Raw genomic sequence first — 17136 nt, 5'->3', positions numbered from 1 at the left:
CGTGGCTTAATCCAGTGGTTGAAAAACACAAGGTCTAAAAAAGCCCACAGTGTTTTTAAAAGGCTAAAGCAACGTCATGGTGATGGACACCGTTCAGCTTTGCAAGGGCTACAGAAAGGAAACCAGCAGGTTATGCGGCTGGCCGGAGGAGCGGTGGCTTTTCTTTAAAAAGCACAGAAAAAGACAAGGTGACATTGTGTAAGTGGCACTCACCGCTTCCTCATGGGCTGTGCTCTCATTATGATCTTTCAAAAAATCCACTTCATCTTCAGTTTTCATTTCCAGCTTCCCTGTGAAAACAGACGGTTTGTACAGACAATTTAAAAAACAAACTTTTTTCAGTGCTGCTGCTATTTTTCTGTTTATTCAAACCAGTCTACAAGAAAAAAAAAAAAAAAAAAAAAGAAACGAAACAAAAAGACAATCCAACCCCAAAAACCCCTTCAACAAGTCCATTTTAACTTCCAACATCTGGTTTCATTCCTGACTTTGCTGCTTGTTTGTTATGAGTTCTAACAACTATCATGTCTGGGACTGAAAGGAACTATGAAACAGCAGCAAGAACAGGGTAAAACTCCTGAAAAGCTCTAGGAGAGGCTGAGTAAATGTGCATGTATTTGCCCATGTATTTTCTTGGTTCCTGTTGTTCTAATTAAAGAACCAAAATTTTTGCTGTTTTAATTCTTACCATAACCTGGAGATAATGCAAGAAACCAGCCCTGCCTTCTCTCAACAGGTATTTTAAGTGTTGAAAAAAAATAACCACAAGCTTCAAAAATTTAGCCCACCTGCACTGCCTTAAGGATGATGATTAGGTCCATGGATTAGGAAGGCAAACCCTTTTCTGCTGGAGTTTACAAAGTCCCAACTGATTTTCCCCTTCCTCATGCTCCCATGACAGTGTCACCACCGCAGTGGTACAAACATCATGTCCCAGCTGCTTTCACTGCCCAGCAAAGCTTTCATTAGTCACCATTCCCCTGGGGTTCCCTTCTGTGCACCTTTTCCCAGTAAGCCAATGTCTTAATACTCTCTCAACCCTAAGCTAATGACTCTCATGACACACGGGAGACTTTTAGAAGAGTGATCTGACCAAAGCCGTGCAGACGAAGAGTGGCTGTGTTAGGGCTAAACCCCCCTCTAATCCTGCTCCCTCTCTCATTTCTCTAAAAACAAACACTTGATGGATGGCAATGCCTTCTTAAGGGCGACATATGTTTGCAGTGAGTTTACCAGTTCAGGGATTTTGCAAGAGGTGCCTCCCATCTTCATGGGGAAATTGCTCTAGCAACTCTCACCAATGGGTTTTCCATTGGCATTAAAGTCTACCTTTGATTTTGGGACTGTATGGTTTTGCAATGTTCTGTTGATAAACTAATACAACATCATTAAGACAAATTGGCATGATTTTGCCCCAGTTAGGTGAGTTTGTGGGCAAATTCTCAAAGGTAATGCTACAAATTTCTGCGAATCCCATTTGTTGACAAAGCAGAGAACATGGTTGTAATGAGATCTGCTTGGGGTTGTGGCAACGCCACAATGGTTGAGATTTTGGTCCAAAGACAGAACATGCAAAGAAGACACCTGCGGTGCACTGAGGACAGGAGAAGCAAGCAGTGTAGTGATTCTCCACGCTGGGTAAGAACAAAGGCTTATACCCTCAGGATGAAATTCAAGGGGACAACTTTTTGCACTCTGCCACTTCTTCCTAAACTTCTCTTAAGAAAAGTATCTCAAATGAAATGCTATCACAGAGGTCTCTGGGGCATAGAGTGCCTCACTGCACGTGTGGTATCGTCAATGACATTTGTTATTGGCTCATCCTGCTACTCTAACAGGGGAAGGAAATTGTAGTATGTGCTCTTCCATGGGGAAAATGCCATTGATGAGAATGAGGCAAAGACTGGTAAAATTCAAGATAAGGTGATATTCTTCTACCTGGCAATGAATGTTTCCTTTAAATGCTGAGATTTGCAAGAGATAATGCTAAGGATATTTCCCCCAGAAGAGTAAGGGAGCTGTGATTACAGTATTTGTTAATTTAAGATGCCAAACCCCAACCATACAACCTAACTTTACCAGGATTGTTCTCTGCCAAGAAGCTGCATCTACTTGGAGTTGTTTTGTCAGCATAAACACATGCCGTTTCTTCTCTTCTCACCTAGTCTGGCTACTGTGGTATGATTTCACATCCTAACTGCCTGCTTTTTTAATGAGTAGCATCTATCTGCCTGACTGGCATATAATGTGCTTGCAGAACCTGATACTCAGCTGTAATGCAGTTCTGAGTCTGAAGCTAACAGCATGAGGAGCTGCCTTATGAAAGTAGGATCTTCTAGCTTCATCGCCTTCCTTCAGGCAATGGATAAGGCAATTAGCCCTTTGAAGTCTCTGTTTTGGGGGTAGGCTAAAACTAAGTGGAGGCAATGAGATAAACAGATAAATATTTGGGAGCAATTTCACAATATAAATGAAAAAATTAAAGAGCTCAATGATTTGGAGTAATGGCAACAGCAATTACCAGCTGGTTACATCTCTGATAAATTAGCATAACAATAAACCCTCTGACCACACGCGTTTCTGAGAAACAGCCTTGTGACCTATACTTCCTTTGGGAAGGCTTTATCGTAATCTATTGAAAAAAGATCTGATTCATTCTGACCACTGACGACTCCTGCATGGCTACAAAATACTCTGCACAAACCCAGGCTGCAGGGAGAACTCCCAAGCACTGACACAGCAAAGGAGAATTAATGCAAAAAGTTGAAGGCTGCCACTGAACCAGTACACAAAATGCACTACCCAAAGCTTAGACATTGGCATGAAGAACGTACAGAGCGATAATAATAAACAATATATCTGTTTTCTTGAATTACTGCCATACCAGACTTCTAGATGCTGCTTTATAGGAGATTAATCTCGAAAATACTTCAAATAGTGAGCTTGGATTTGTAGCAATCACTTGTCTCCACTTAAAGCTAGTATTTTATTTGGGCTTCCCTAATATTTTGCCTCTGAGCAATCCTAAAGTTCTTTAAGAGAAGAGAAGAGAAGAGAAGATATTCCAGCTGAAATTTTGCTTTGTGCAGCAGCAAATAAACAGTTCTTCCTATGGAGAGGTCAGACTGTTGTATTCCAAGATCTTTTGGCTCTAAATCCTTATGCATTTTAAATCAGTAACAGGATCACCTTCTTTCTTCACCTCCACCCTTTCCATACCCTAACACAGATTGATGCCTTAATATTACTTTCCTACTTCAGACACTATTTTATTGGACTGTTTAGTCCCTTCTCCTTTTAAAACCTCGCCTAGACAACGTCATGCCCCCAAGAACCCAATCAGAGATAAAGACCTGGACTATATGGACGAAGCTGGCAGAGCGGGAGGCTCCCCCAAAAAAGGAGCCCTGCCAGGTATTGACTTACAGCCACTCCCGTCCTATTGAATGTCAATCTGCCACAGCACTAAAATAGGCTCTTTCTGAAAGCAGCTTTCTAATCCACTTTTAAATCTTTCTAGTTACTTACTAATGATCTCCTGACTAATGTTTACTCATTATCTCCTGACACATAAACCTTCTAAACACCCTGAACTCCACAAATAAAGGATTTGTTAGACCCACCACTGACTCCCCCCTTCAAATCAATCCTTTCCCCTGCCCGCAGTTATTCTGCAACCGCATATCAGAACAAATCCTCTGCCATCACCCCATTCTGCATTTGGACTGAAGAAACAGCTCCCAGCATTAAAGCAGTGAAATAGCTTTATAGCTCTAAAGCGTCATGATTTATATTGTGACAGTTGTTGGGTTTTTTAATTGGTTTGTTTGTTTGTTTGTTACTGGGAAAGCAAGAGGCACCATATCATTTTTTTCATAGCAAAGAAAAAAATGGCAACTGAAAAAGTTCAGCTGCTTCCATTTAACAGCTGCCTGAACAGGTGGAATATAAAGATCAGATTAGCTCCATGCTTCAGTAGCAAATTCACCTATGATTTAATTCCAGGCTGAAGCAACAAATCCTTTTCTGTTTCATTCAGTTTATCCCTTTATTTCCCTTTCTGCAGTTACCTGGTGACGTTTTCTATTAAGTCCTGTCGCATGGGCACCAGATGTCTACGCCGTCCCCCAAGTCCCACTGTTCTCCCCCATCACCGCTCATCTGCCGGGAATGCCGGTCCCACTTCCCAGCCGATGGCAGCAAGCAAAACTCATCGTCTGAGTTCCAGTACTTCTTAAATGCACTGGAAAACACCACTGGCTGCTCTGCCGGACAAAAAAGTTTTACAGCCCGGAAAAGGCGGTGGGGGTAGGGCTTGCTAGCTTTTCTAAAATGACCTAATACCGCCAATTAGGAAGTAGCTTTGCACAGTTCAGAAGGACACTGGCAGCTGTTTCGAGTAGACAAGCAAAGAAAATGCAAGAGAGCTCTGACTCCACGTTAGCAAAAATAAAGGGGAGAAGCAAAGAAATAGCACTAAGTAAATAAAGGCTCATGCTCACATAAAAGCATTTAACTTGAAGATACAGTAATCCAGAGAGCTCCCTCCCATTCATTCCTTCCCCAGGGAGAATTCACGTGCTAGAAATTCTTCTGCACAAATTCATAGGAGACAATGTCCTGTCCTTACCTCCAGTGCCAGCCAATCAACTCGCATTTGAATTGAAAGTTTTAATATGTAACTTCAGATCTCTTCTTTCTCAGACGAAGCCCTCCCACCCCAAAACCCACCCTTCCTCTGCAAAGCAGGTCTCCTGCTCTTATTCCTCTTCCTTTGCTAATGAGATGCTAGAGGTACTCCTACAAAGAAAAAACGAAAAAGTAGGAAACCAACTGATTTTTCCTACCTGTAACAGGCTCAGCTTGTTGCACTGCTGGACTCACATTCTTCTTTGTTGAGGAATTTAAATCCATTTCTCCATTAAGGCTGGCTCCCACATCCAATGCAGCCTGGGGCTCAAGCCCCACTTTTTCTGAGGCTGGTAATTCAGGGGAACAAGGTGTCTCTCCTGCAAAAACCACCGCATCAAAACTTTTTACCATTTTAGGAACTTTATCCGGAGAGGAGCCATCATCTGCTGAAACCAAACTCTTTACTCCCCCATTTTCCAGTGACTCAACAGCATGTAAACGGCACGAACACGGCAAGAAGGGCGATTCGGGTACAGCTCGGCTTCGCTTTCCATCGGGCTCAGCCAAGACCTCCCCCTGAGATGTTCTTGCAGCAGGACCAGCACTGCTCTCACCAGCCAGACAAACGGTGTCGGTGCTGGAGTCGCTGTCACACGTGGGCTCTTCTGCAATGGGCTGAAGTGCTGCCCGGGGAAGCACACTTTCCGTATCCTCCTGCTCTTCTGGATACACTGCAATGGGGGTTATTGTCACTGGCATTAACACTTCCTTACCCTCACTGACATCACTTAGGGCTCCCATTTCTGAGGCACCCTTTAAATCAGAGGTGCTGCTGCATGGGGAGATTCGCTGTAGGGTTTGACTGGGATCGTGTTCTTGATTCAGCCCCACACCCGGACAAGCGCAGCTCTCTGTACCCGGTGACTCTCCTGCTGATGCAGGTCTGTGCATGGCGCCTTCTTCTGCACCCACTGCCCCAGTCTTGCACACTTCCTCAGCACGAACCGTCCCTTTCAGCCCTGCATCCACACCACTGCCATCTGCCACAGGGCCCTCCTGACTGCAGACAGAGGGTTTCACAACAGCAGCAAGAAGTTCCTCTGAAAAAACCTGCTCCACGCCACTCGCACAAACCTCCCGCTCAGGCTCAGCTTTGCCTCCTTCAGCCTGCTGGGAGAGGCTCTGCCCTGGAGAGCCCTCATCCCCCACATGGTCCCCAGACCAGCTGGCTCTGGCAGCTACCCTGCCATGCTCCCCGCCGCGCTGCCAGGCGAGCTCTGCCGAGCCTGCTGCCGCCGCCACCACTTCCTGGTTTTGTTTAGATACTTCATTATGAATTACAGAGGGTGTGCCTATTAAATTATCCTCTGCACAGTCTGCGCCCTTGGCACATGGAGCTAATCCAGCGTCATTACCTTGCAGGGCTGCCTGCTGCCCGGGAGGTGCCACTGCAGCATCTCCCTCCTGACTCACAGCCTGTTCCTCTCCTCTAGGTAGGGGAGCGAGTGATTTCACCTCACTGCTCAACCCCTCCTGCTCCAAAGCACTTTCCGCTGCTATCTCTGCTTCAGTTTGTGCAGGCTCTTTTTCTGCCAGGCATGTGCTCACATCTTCTGAAAGGAGCAATGCAGGCTCATGCTTGCTCTCCTGAGCAGTGTCCGGTTTGAAGCTGTCACCCATTTCATCTGTAACGACAGTCTGATCAGCAGAAGGGTGACAGCTAGCAACTTCCTGACCTCCATCTGCCGAATCTGCGCTTCCTCCATCTCCGCTGCTGCTGGTATCAGTTCCTACTGGCTCCTCTTTGTGGGCTTCGCTGCCCTCCATTGCTTCAGCCGTGTGTTCAGTGATCTTGCTGCTCTCCTGGCAACACGTGGGTTCTGCATTGCTTTGATTAGATCCACTAACATCATCGTTTTCAGGTTTAGCATCAGGGCCATCAGTTCCCACACTGTCTTCCAGTGAAGGCAGGCTGTATTTCTCACTTGTGCAACCTGCTTCCACTTGCCCTTCTCGCTCCCCACTCTTACCTCTGCCATGGATTTCTAGACCAGGACCCGGTTTTGTTGTACATGCAGGAACCGTCACCCCACTGACTGCTGGCAACACTGCCCCGGCGCTCACAGTGACATCCTGCCTTGCTGTGACATGGGCATCGCCTTGGCTTTCCAAGAATCCATTGTTTACCCGATCAGTGCATGAGTCCGCTCCAGTCTCCTTGTTATTGCCAGTCTTGCAAAGGTCAACAGAGACATCACCAGTGCCACCATCTGCATTCGTACTGTTACATGCCGGTATCACTCCCACATTTGCATCCTCCCCATCTGCATGCTCAGTGCCATTAAAACCACCAAGTAAGGGCTGAGCAGCACTGGCTGACTCTTCCTTAGCTGGTGATTGCTCTTCTAGGTTTGCAGCCCTCCTTTCACCGACCTCAGCCATCCCATTCTCTACCTGCTGCTGGCCCGCAGCCCTCTCAGCCGCCCCTGTACAGTTCCTGCATTCAGTTTGGCCCATAGCCACATCCACGCCCTTCAAGGAAGCTGGGGCTTCGCCGGCAGTTTCAACCTCAGTAATAGCACTGTCAGCTGCACACTCCTCAGCAGCTTGTGCTTCCTGATGGGGACTATCTTCAGTGCACAAGCCAGCTTGATCCAGAACAACTCCAGCAGATGTCATTCCAGCTTCCTCATTTGTAATTCCACAGGATGGAAGATTTACGGCACCGTTTACACTTGTACACAGGCTCACTGTGCAGTCCTTCTCATCTGATACAGTCCCAGAGCCTTCAGCAGAGGTTGGCCCCTCCTCTTCCTTTTTACTCAACATCACTGTATTTTTACTTTCACAGAAGCACTCTGGGCTCTTTGCATCCCCCAGGCTCAGCAAGTCATTTGGTACATCGTTAAAAGCTCCCAAACTCCTGCTGTTGCATTTCTCCTCCTGGTGGTTTTGGTCTGAGAGCTGCCCAATGTCCAGTTGAACAAGATCAGATGGATTTTTCTGCCTTCCTTCTCTTGCCATTTCCTCTAGGCTCTGAGAGGTAGTGGTTGGGTGACCATCTGGCTCTGCTCCTTTAGCACAGCTGACTCCAGAATCTCCCAGTACAGGCTCTGTGTTCTGCCTAGCACTCTGTAACAAGACAAAAAAAAAAAAAATTACTTTGCTCTGTCAGATATTTACACTGCCTCCACCATGTACAAGATCTCTATCTCCATAACCCATGTGACTCCTGCTCACTCTGTATCTCTACCAAGTGTTGCCTGGGACGGAGTAACAAACATACCACAGTGGGTGTTTTACATGTTGGTTTTGTTACACAGTAATACAGAAATTATTAGAATGACAGAAACTGTGGTTGAGAAGAGTATCTGGAGGTCACCTAGTCCAGCCTCCTGCATGAAGTTGGACCGTCACCAACACAGCATCAAGTCAACCAGGACGTTATCTTGCCAAGTCCCTGAAACCTCCAATGAAGGTGTACCCACCACCTTGCTGGGCAGCCTGTTGCCATGCCACACCACCCTCCCATGAAGAAGTTTTTCCTAATGGCCAGCCTGAACACCCCAAAGTTGAAATTTGTCCCTCTACCCTCCTTGTTACACCATCTGTCACCACTAAGAACTATAATCTTTGTAATTGCTCTTCAAACAGCTGTAGTCATATTTCTTGAGTGCACTTAAATTCAAGATCAGTAAACAGCAGAATTTAGTCTACCAAATAATGCAAATATATACCAAGCCTGGTCCCAAAGGGCTTGAATAAATGCTGCTCAAGAGCAACTTTAGATCCCTGCCCGATGGCACTCTCCACTTTTCATCAGCATTGCTCAATTTTCCCTATATTGACAAAACTGCTACTTCAGACGTGGGAACTGGCTGACCATGTCCAAACACCACCGCTTGTCTCCTACTCCTAGGACTGAACTAAACATCTAATCTATTCCTGAGAATTGCATATGTAACTAAATATCTGAAATTTATTTCCCAAATGGAAATAAAAATTTGAAAATTATGACATGCTATTAAAATTAATACATGAATATGTCACTACTGTTCCACAATAATACAATTCTTGTCTAATCTGCATTTTCCTTCCAGAGCATCTGCTTTGTCTAGGATCCCCCAAGCTTTTATAGTTTAATACACTCAAACCTTTACTTAAAAAGAACTGTCTGCTTCAATGCCACCTTTTTTTATTCCCTTCTCTGTAGCATATCAATGTTCACATCTTAGAAAAAGTAACTTGTTAAATTAACAAGCAACCTCAATCCTACTAATGTACACCCTACAGAGCTCCCTTGATTTGCCTGGGCATTTGCACTGTAAACTTTTGGAGGTCACACTGGCTTCTCACCAAGTGCCTGTGACTCCACAAACGCAAAACTCTAATGAACTATTTCAAATTGGGGTTTTTTGCATTTATTTGTAAACATACTCCAAAACATATACATGCACACTAGAAGCCTGACTTGAACAGGTCCCTGCAGATTCTGTTTAAGCCTCTAGCTCTCAGAGAAATAGAATTTCATACCAAAAATGTTAGCTTAAACACCCCCTTTTCCCTCTGAATATTAAAACACCCAATATGATGATGTATCAAAGGGAATTTCTGGGTATGGCATATACAAATAGTGTTTAAAATCATCACTGCTACATTGAGAATCTCACATTTACTCATCTTCCCACACACTGAAGTGTGCAAACGATGAGCACTGCCACTGAATCACACACAAGTAAAGGTACTTCTGGTGTTTGCCATGAATCTCCTGTTTGAAATAGTCCTGCTAGCCAGCTCCCACACATGTTGTCACCTATGTAAGAGCTCCCCGTTTTTGAAGCATCCCCAGACAAGTTACAATTGGAGGCAGGCAGCATGGCACCTCCATGCATCACATAGCACCGGGTATGAGACACATGGCTTTGCGTGCAGTGGTACATGCAGGCGGCAGCTATTTTTTGCAAGAGCAAACAAACAGGATCAAACAGTGTTCCAGCCACCTGGTGGCTATAACCCCACAGCAGAGCAGAGAGTCCACACTGCTGCTCCCAGACAGGATGGACAGACACAGACAGCAGCCACACTTGCTTGGGAACAAGCGAGCTTTTTCAAAAGGAGTGGCTGAGGCAGCCCCAGCATCTTCGCGGTGAAGTCACTCTGCTGATACCCTGAAAAACAGAGCCGTCTCCAAAAGGAAGCCAACTGGCTTTTAACTGACCCGAAATGAACCTAAATGAAATAATTACAGGGCTGCTTTCCAAACTCAAATCAGATTAGATGCAAAGTGGAATAGTGCTGGAAAGAAAAAGTTGTTTTTTCTGATTTCATTGTTAGGCAAAATGTACCCATCTGGCAGTTGCATGAGCAAAAAAGCAGCAAACTGGATATGCTGGCCATACTTTGGTGTCTTTTGACAGAAAAGGGAAGTGATTTTCATAGTTAGCTTGGGTTTGCCACTCATGCCACCAGTTCCTGCTGAGTTCAGGAGTAATTAACATCTCAGACACCCAGGGAAGGGTGAAAATGGCTCACAGTGGCCCATACCTCTGAATGTCCCCCCTGCTGTCTGCAGTCAATAACTCTGCCCTTTCTTAAAGGAACAAAAATATCCTGTTATTTAGATCATAAACCTCTGTAATGGGGAATATATGATCTGATAAAGGAACACCCACAAGTGATACCAGCTGTGCAAGATGCATGGGTGTTTCTAAGAAGTGGAATGAAAGTGTCCTGCTGTTTCACCTTCCAATCCCAGCTGAGACCCTGTATCATTGATTCTAAGGCAGGGAGAGGAGGCCCTTCCAAAGCCCCATGGCTCCTGCAGTCTGACTGCTGTAGGGTCTGAGAGGAATGCAGTGAGGGAACCCACTATGGGGACACAGCCTGTGCCAGGGCAGGCTTGTCCTCCAAGTCCTACGCCAACGTGCTAAGGAAGCAGCTGTTTTCTCCATCACCTGCCCCCAGAGACTTTTCCCTTAGTCTCCTCTTCGACCCTGAACTTCCCATCTGAACAGACGCACCCACCGTGCTCATCCCCTGCAAACCCAACCTCACTCAGAGCCTGCCTCACGCTGCCCGATGGCTGCCAGGCAGACCGGAGGGACAGCACACCTCCAGAGAGGTTTCATTGCCCATCCAAGTGGGTCCCAACCTAATGGAGAGAGCAGCAGCTGGGAGCAGAGAGCGCTCATGAGGCCAAGCAGAGCCCGAGTTACATAGCTCTGAGCCTGCTCCTCTTCCAAGAGAGAAAAGTTGCTGCCTAATACAGCTTGATCAGATCTCCCCATGCTCAAAAGAGAAAAAAATAGGCAGGTGATCACCTGGATGTTTGATAATGGCATCCAGAGAAAACATCTAGGTAAATACGCCCCCGAAGGCACGGAAGCCCTCTCCTTCATCACATCAGCATTTTCCTTACCATGTGCTGGTGGCTCTGTATGTGCCGCTGAAGGTGCCGTATGTCACTCTCCCAGCTGGCCGCTACCCCTTCCCTGGCTTCGGCCGTCAGCATGTAAACATCGAGCCCACGGTGATGCTTCACACTGTAGTCCCCCGAGTGCACAGTGTGAGACAAGGTGCCCCAAGAGTCCGGTTCCCTGGCTTCCTCTCTGCAATAGAACAAGCACGGGTTAACCTGCAGGCGAGGAAGGATGCTGCACTGCAGGACATGCACGCTGTTCTTCACTCTGGACAGTCATCTAATCAACGGACCGAGCAAAACAGAGCACCGGCTCCAAGGCCAGACAGACAAATACACACGCACACTTCTCAGTCTTGAAAATTAATGTGACTTTGAGTTAATGCCAGCCACAAGCTTTATTTTCACAAGGTCCTTCTCAGGCAGAGACACCTGTTTGTTTTGTTTTTGTTTTTTTTTTTTCCCCCCAGACTAAGAGAGACTAGCAGCAAAGGGCACCACAATGCTTTTTAAAACAAATTCATTGCAGGTGAAGATCACCAAAGCAGCTGTAGCAGAACAGACAACTGAAAGACAGAACTGCAGAGGGACAGGTTAGAAGGTACAAGGATTATCATGGTACAGACAACACAATTTCCACACCGAAACCAGCACACTGCTTCACAAACATCCAACAGCCATCATATCATAGCGATTTTTTTACTCCTGTAAGGAATTTTAGCTTGATCTGTGAAACTGCTTCTGTGCAAGATGTTCTCAATATTGTGAGACAGCTGTCCTTCTGCAGCACTATCACAGATTTTCCTTTTACCAATCAAAAGGAAAGAAAGGAAAAAAAGATGTTGTAGATCAGAATGAAAAAATAACTCGTCAGTTACATGCATTCAATAGAAATTTTTATTCAGTCATCTCTTTTTGAATGTCAAACCCTGATTTTGCACAAACCTGTGACTCAAAGCAGTAATTCTTCAGGTCTCACTGAGCTGCACAGTGGCTATACTGCACCTTTTATGGGGATGAGGAAACATTTCTCTTGAGGTCTTCACCTAAAGCTTCAGGTTTATAGATTATATTCTGAATCATAACAGATTCAGGAAACCCAAAATCTGTTTTAATCTTCCCAGGACAGAGCCCCAGGAGAGACGCAGAGGCACACAGGGATGTTACGAGAATGGGAATTTATGCTGACCTGCTCAGGGGTATGAGAAATGGAAATTTCACCAGGGCGCCATGTACCATGATCCAGCCCCAGCTGAGAGCTGGGTTGGGGGTTGAACTAGATGACCTTTACAGGTCTCTTCAAACCCAAACTATTCTATGATTCTGTGATGTCCCCTCCCCATTGTGAAGACCAGCCCCTGTCACAACAGGCATCTCCAGATCTCCATTTGCAGCACAGCTACAGATTTCCCTAGAAGGGTCAGAGCTGTGGCTGTATGCAAATAATTCAGAATTCAAGAAGGTACATATAGAGCAAACGTATATCATCAATCAGGTAAAATTACACATAGATTTCAGCACCTTTGCTGACTGGTTTCTTTCTTTAAAAGTAGTAAACCTTTCTAATAGGCAAGTACCCGCCTAGCAAACCACAGGGCTACCTCTCTGGGAAGCCACGCAATTTAGAAAGCAAAGTCATAATGAGCAAATCATACCATGACCAGCAACAGGAATGGGCAGAGTAGGGTGGGGAAACAGTCAGACGGTTCATTATACAGCAGAGAAACCTGTGCAGATAGATGATGGTGGTGGCAGTGGCTGCCCCTGCTCTTCTCTGCCCTGGCACAACCACCTGCCCCCTTCTATGACTCACTTTCGGTTAAATTGCAAGGAAATTCAGACAAAGCAAACCTATGACTTCCACTTCACCACCATTTAACTCAATTGACCTTCAGCAGAATTACTCTTGATTTAAACAGAATCAGTATTTCCATAGAGAAACAGAAGGAAGTGTCCGGTTTTTGGTGGTGATTAGCATAACTCCATGGAGGCACTGAAGTCAATGAGCCATTACAAGTGAGTACAGAAATTAACTTCCTTTATCAATGAAACACAGACATTTCTGTCTGGAGTATTTTTCTTTTCAGCTGTCATATATGAGAAACCACCGCACTGGTGGCCACTCTCAGAGTACAACGAGGCAGTCAGTACAAAACCCATATTCACCCACTCATGGGGAAAACATCAGCCAAACTGTCAGGAACAAAGCGTGACGAGTCTGCTGCGTTTTCTCATCAGCTTCAAGGACACTTACAGGCATCTTGAAATCAGCACCCACAAAGCAGCCTGCATGACCTGAGCCTTAAAGGACCCTCAGCGACTTCAAAAGCCTCAAAATCTGGAGCAAGATGTCAGGCAGAGTCCTCTGCAACACTGTGAGTGCGCCTACCCCTCCTGCAGTCTGCCACTTTCACACGGCCTAGACAGATCAAATAATCACTTCTACTTACAAAGACAGAAATGTCTTTTCATATTCAGGCTGCCGATCTGTGTTACACTTTATAAAGGGCTTTAAACCTTACGAAAACCCAAGACCTTTCTTACACCCAGTCAACTACAAACAACTCCAAGCTCTCATTTTTAGTAGCAGTCACCTACGTTGCACAAAATTAAGCAGTAGGGTCATGGATGGCTCAATCTATTGACTCCTTCAAATCATCCCTTTCATACACTGCTGCATCCTGGCACTGATGGTCTGCAGCAGAGAGGACAAATGGGTATTTGCAAAGTGTTACCTTGTTTGCACAGCACCATTTCTGTTCATGCAATCACTTCCAAGGCCACGTAGATCATACAAGACAACACTCCTGCTTTTCGTCTTTGTAGACTGAGCTTAACCATTTGTGTCTTTCCTGCATGTCTCACTGCAAGCCCTGGGTTTTACTGAGAGATATTAAAAACACACTTTCTTGCAGGAGAAAGCACTTTGCAGTCATGTATTTTGCCCTGGTCGTGAAAGATGCTTATTTTGTACAGATTACAAATTTCTGTAGTGGTTGTATATAAGTACACAGCCAAGCTGGTCTACTAGGAGATAAACACAGATATGCAAGTAACGTACTGAAGACTTATTAACAAAAATGTACATAGGAACTCCAGCATTTGATAAGTCAGAAAATCTGCTTCCGTTCAACACAAAAATTCAGTTTGCTGCAGTCTGCCAGCAACAAGGGAAATCTGTCATCTTATGAGGTTTAACCGTCCTGGGTCAATTCTTTCTCAGCCTCCCTTTTCAACAGCTTCCCATGTAAATGATACCAGTGAACTGAAAATTTCATCAGCACCATCTCCAAGCCCAACTTTTGCAGAAGTATCTTGCTTGGTTCAAAAAAAGCAGGGACTGACGGGTAAGATTCAGTGTTTACTAGCTCCACCCTGCACACAACTATGCCATGTTGCACTGAAAAATCCTGGAAGAAGCTCTCCGGCTTTGGTCCCTGCTGCTTCTGCTGCAGTCTTCTGTCCCATGGAGGTAAACCCAGAAGGGGAATTGATGGCTTCAAGAAAGGACAGACTTACCAGGTAGCCCTTCACCTGTGGAAAGGTGGCTCAAAGAAGGATGCCAACCCCAAACCAGGTGAGAGGAGAAGCAAACAAGCCTACAAAATACTTTCAAGCCCATGCCCTACTCAATCTGGGAACTGATTAGATTGCTCAAACCACAGCATCACCTCCTGCCCATTTGCCACATAACAAAATATGACAGATAATGTTTTTTAAACCTCCCAGCATCACCCAAGTAGACTTGTCTGTGGCAAAGGAGGAGTCATACTGTACTCCTGTGCTGAATCTCTTTGCATCTTGCAGGAGAGCAGATAGGATGGCCCAGGGCCAGGGAGCGGCGGAAAGAGGGAGAGGAAAGCCTGCACCAACACAGAGCAGCTCCTGGCTTCCTGCAGATACGGGAGAGATATTTTTAAGAAGAGGGAAGATAAGTGAGGGGGGGGGGGGGGGGGGGGGGGGAAGTAACACACAAGTGAAAGCTCTGCCCACATTCAAAAGCTGCAGAAATTGTGCTGGGTAACAAGGGTCTGAAATTCGGTGGTGCCAGTAGGCGTGTTTTCCGGTACAGAGATAACAGGTTTTAAACGGAGGGGAGAGGAAGAGGAGGGCAGAAGAGATCAGAAGACGAACAAAACGCCTTAGTAGGTTAAGCAAAATCTCGTGTTAGGAAGATTTATCCCACAGTTTTACAAACGGGCAAGGAATGCAGTGTGGGAACTCAAGGTGTTATTTCCTGGGGATATCCCCTCCAGATTTCTGAGCTGGACTTTGGCTAAAGCAAAACAAACTCAGTAGTGTTGCCAGCTCTTATGATCTTAATGCGAGTCTGACAACAGCTGTGGGTTTATTCTGAAAGCATCAGCTCCTAGATTCATGCGATAAAGAAAAGAAGAAAAGAAAAATAACTTTTTTTTTTTTTTTTCTTAAACCAACCCCTCAGCATTATGGCTGCAGTGAAAAAGCCAGGAAACGCTACAATTTAGATGCTCTCATCTGTACGGCAATTAAACTAAAATGATTTTTAACCTTATGTTATTTTTATTACTGTTATTATAATATTACACAGAAAATACTAGATGGGACAGACTGTGACCTGGGATAAACAAAGAATGGCGTCTACTGGGCCAGGATACTGGAACTGCACAACACATCCATGGTAGGGGCAATTTAAATGAAGCCAGCAAATGCTCCTGTGAAAACCCCAGCACGGTGCTTAATGCAGTCACCAGCGTCTAAACCCAAGACCTCTTTGGAATCTGAAAAAATAGAACTTCAATGCTATTTGCAGAAGCGTTTGGGTAATAGAGGCTTTGTATACATATGATCAACTTTGCACCCACAATCTTTAGTGAAATACAAAATGCTAGTGTACACAAACACTTTCTTGCTGCTCCTCATTTTTGTAACCATCAATATGCAATGTACATGAGACTCAGAAAACATGTGCAACTAGTACATGCTAGAATGGGTTAAAACAAATTGACCATTCATAAATTTGAAAGACATTTAACAAACTCAGCTTTCATACTTCAGGCGTTTCCAAGTATTCCAAATGCCCCAGAAAAGTAGGAAAACCCCCATAATGTTTCTTATATAAGAAAGTTTTATAGATTACACACTAATTTGAATAGTTTTGATGCTGAGGAAAAGAGTAAAAGTTCACCTGAACAAGAAATGATGACTAACTTCTTACAGTGCCTCACATAAACATGAAATGCAGTGGGTTCAGACACTGGAATTCAGGACTGCATAACCTACCCTCCAATATCAGATCAAATACTTAATAATTGGATTCAAAATATTCAATGCTAATTTCTCAGTCCACTGATCACCACACTATACAGTAGGAAATCATACAAGAGAGAAAAGCCAGCTTGGTCCTTCAACAGTATCCTAAGGGAGCATGTCCAGTATTTCCTACCGCAAAGCCTGTGCACTCCTAAACCCAAGCATTTCTTAGTCTCCAATGTTAAGTATACCTGAAAATAAAAATACAGCTACAAACTGTCATCAACTATATTTCCCCAAAATTATGGGGTGCATTCCATAAGAATAACTGTCTGCTATTAAATGCACTTTTCTGTTTATTTTATTTTCATAGTTCTGTCTAACAAGATAACCTGCTCAGGATGTGGAGCTGCAGGTCTAACACAGAACATAATGTCAACTTGGAGTCTCATCAGTAAACGAAAGAAATTTAAGGTAAATCTATGAAATGCACTCAAGAGTGAAACCAGATGCCATCTGTTGCGTTTTAAACACAAAAGCACAGTCATGGAGACTACTTCATCAAGCAGTGTTTTCTTTACAGCTAAAAACAGCATCTCAGATCAGGAGGAGTGATACGGAAAGAAGACTTGTCTCTGCAGAACATCTCTGTGTGCTGCAAGCTTAGCGTGACCACAGACTCTGTAACACAACCCGAAGATGAAGCCATTGCTTTGGCTGCCTCCGACACAGCAGTTTACAAAGTCTTCTTCTAAAATAACCTGTTCAAACTTCAGTCCCCACCATGAACATCACTACTTCTAGCAAATCTGCTCCAGAGGCTAAATACAAGTATCCTAACTGAATATCCAGCT

The 17136-nt window shown here is 44.8% G+C and overlaps 1 protein-coding gene across 13 annotated transcripts in view; it reads right to left on the bottom strand.

Annotated features, from left to right (window-relative positions):
- AKAP13 (A-kinase anchoring protein 13) overlaps positions 1-17136 on the bottom strand; it is a 224658-nt gene that overhangs the window by 96618 nt on the left and 110904 nt on the right. For 12 of the 13 annotated variants that reach the window (XM_037396022.1, XM_037396024.1, XM_037396025.1 and 9 more), the window contains exons 8-10: positions 11051-11240; positions 4848-7764; positions 214-290 (exon numbers count right to left, since the gene is read on the bottom strand). In XM_037396022.1, coding sequence (XP_037251919.1) covers positions 214-290; positions 4848-7764; positions 11051-11240 — 3184 coding nt within the window. Of the gene's footprint in view, positions 1-213; positions 291-4070; positions 4326-4847; positions 7765-11050; positions 11241-17136 lie in introns of those variants that run through there. The other variant, XM_037396035.1, reaches the window with a different exon arrangement.

Source organism: Falco rusticolus, chromosome 7, assembly GCF_015220075.1.
Source record: "Falco rusticolus isolate bFalRus1 chromosome 7, bFalRus1.pri, whole genome shotgun sequence".
Taxonomy (NCBI): domain Eukaryota; kingdom Metazoa; phylum Chordata; class Aves; order Falconiformes; family Falconidae; genus Falco; species Falco rusticolus.
The sequence above is the reverse complement of the archived record's forward strand: the minus strand, read 5'-3'. Positions and strand labels throughout refer to the sequence as shown.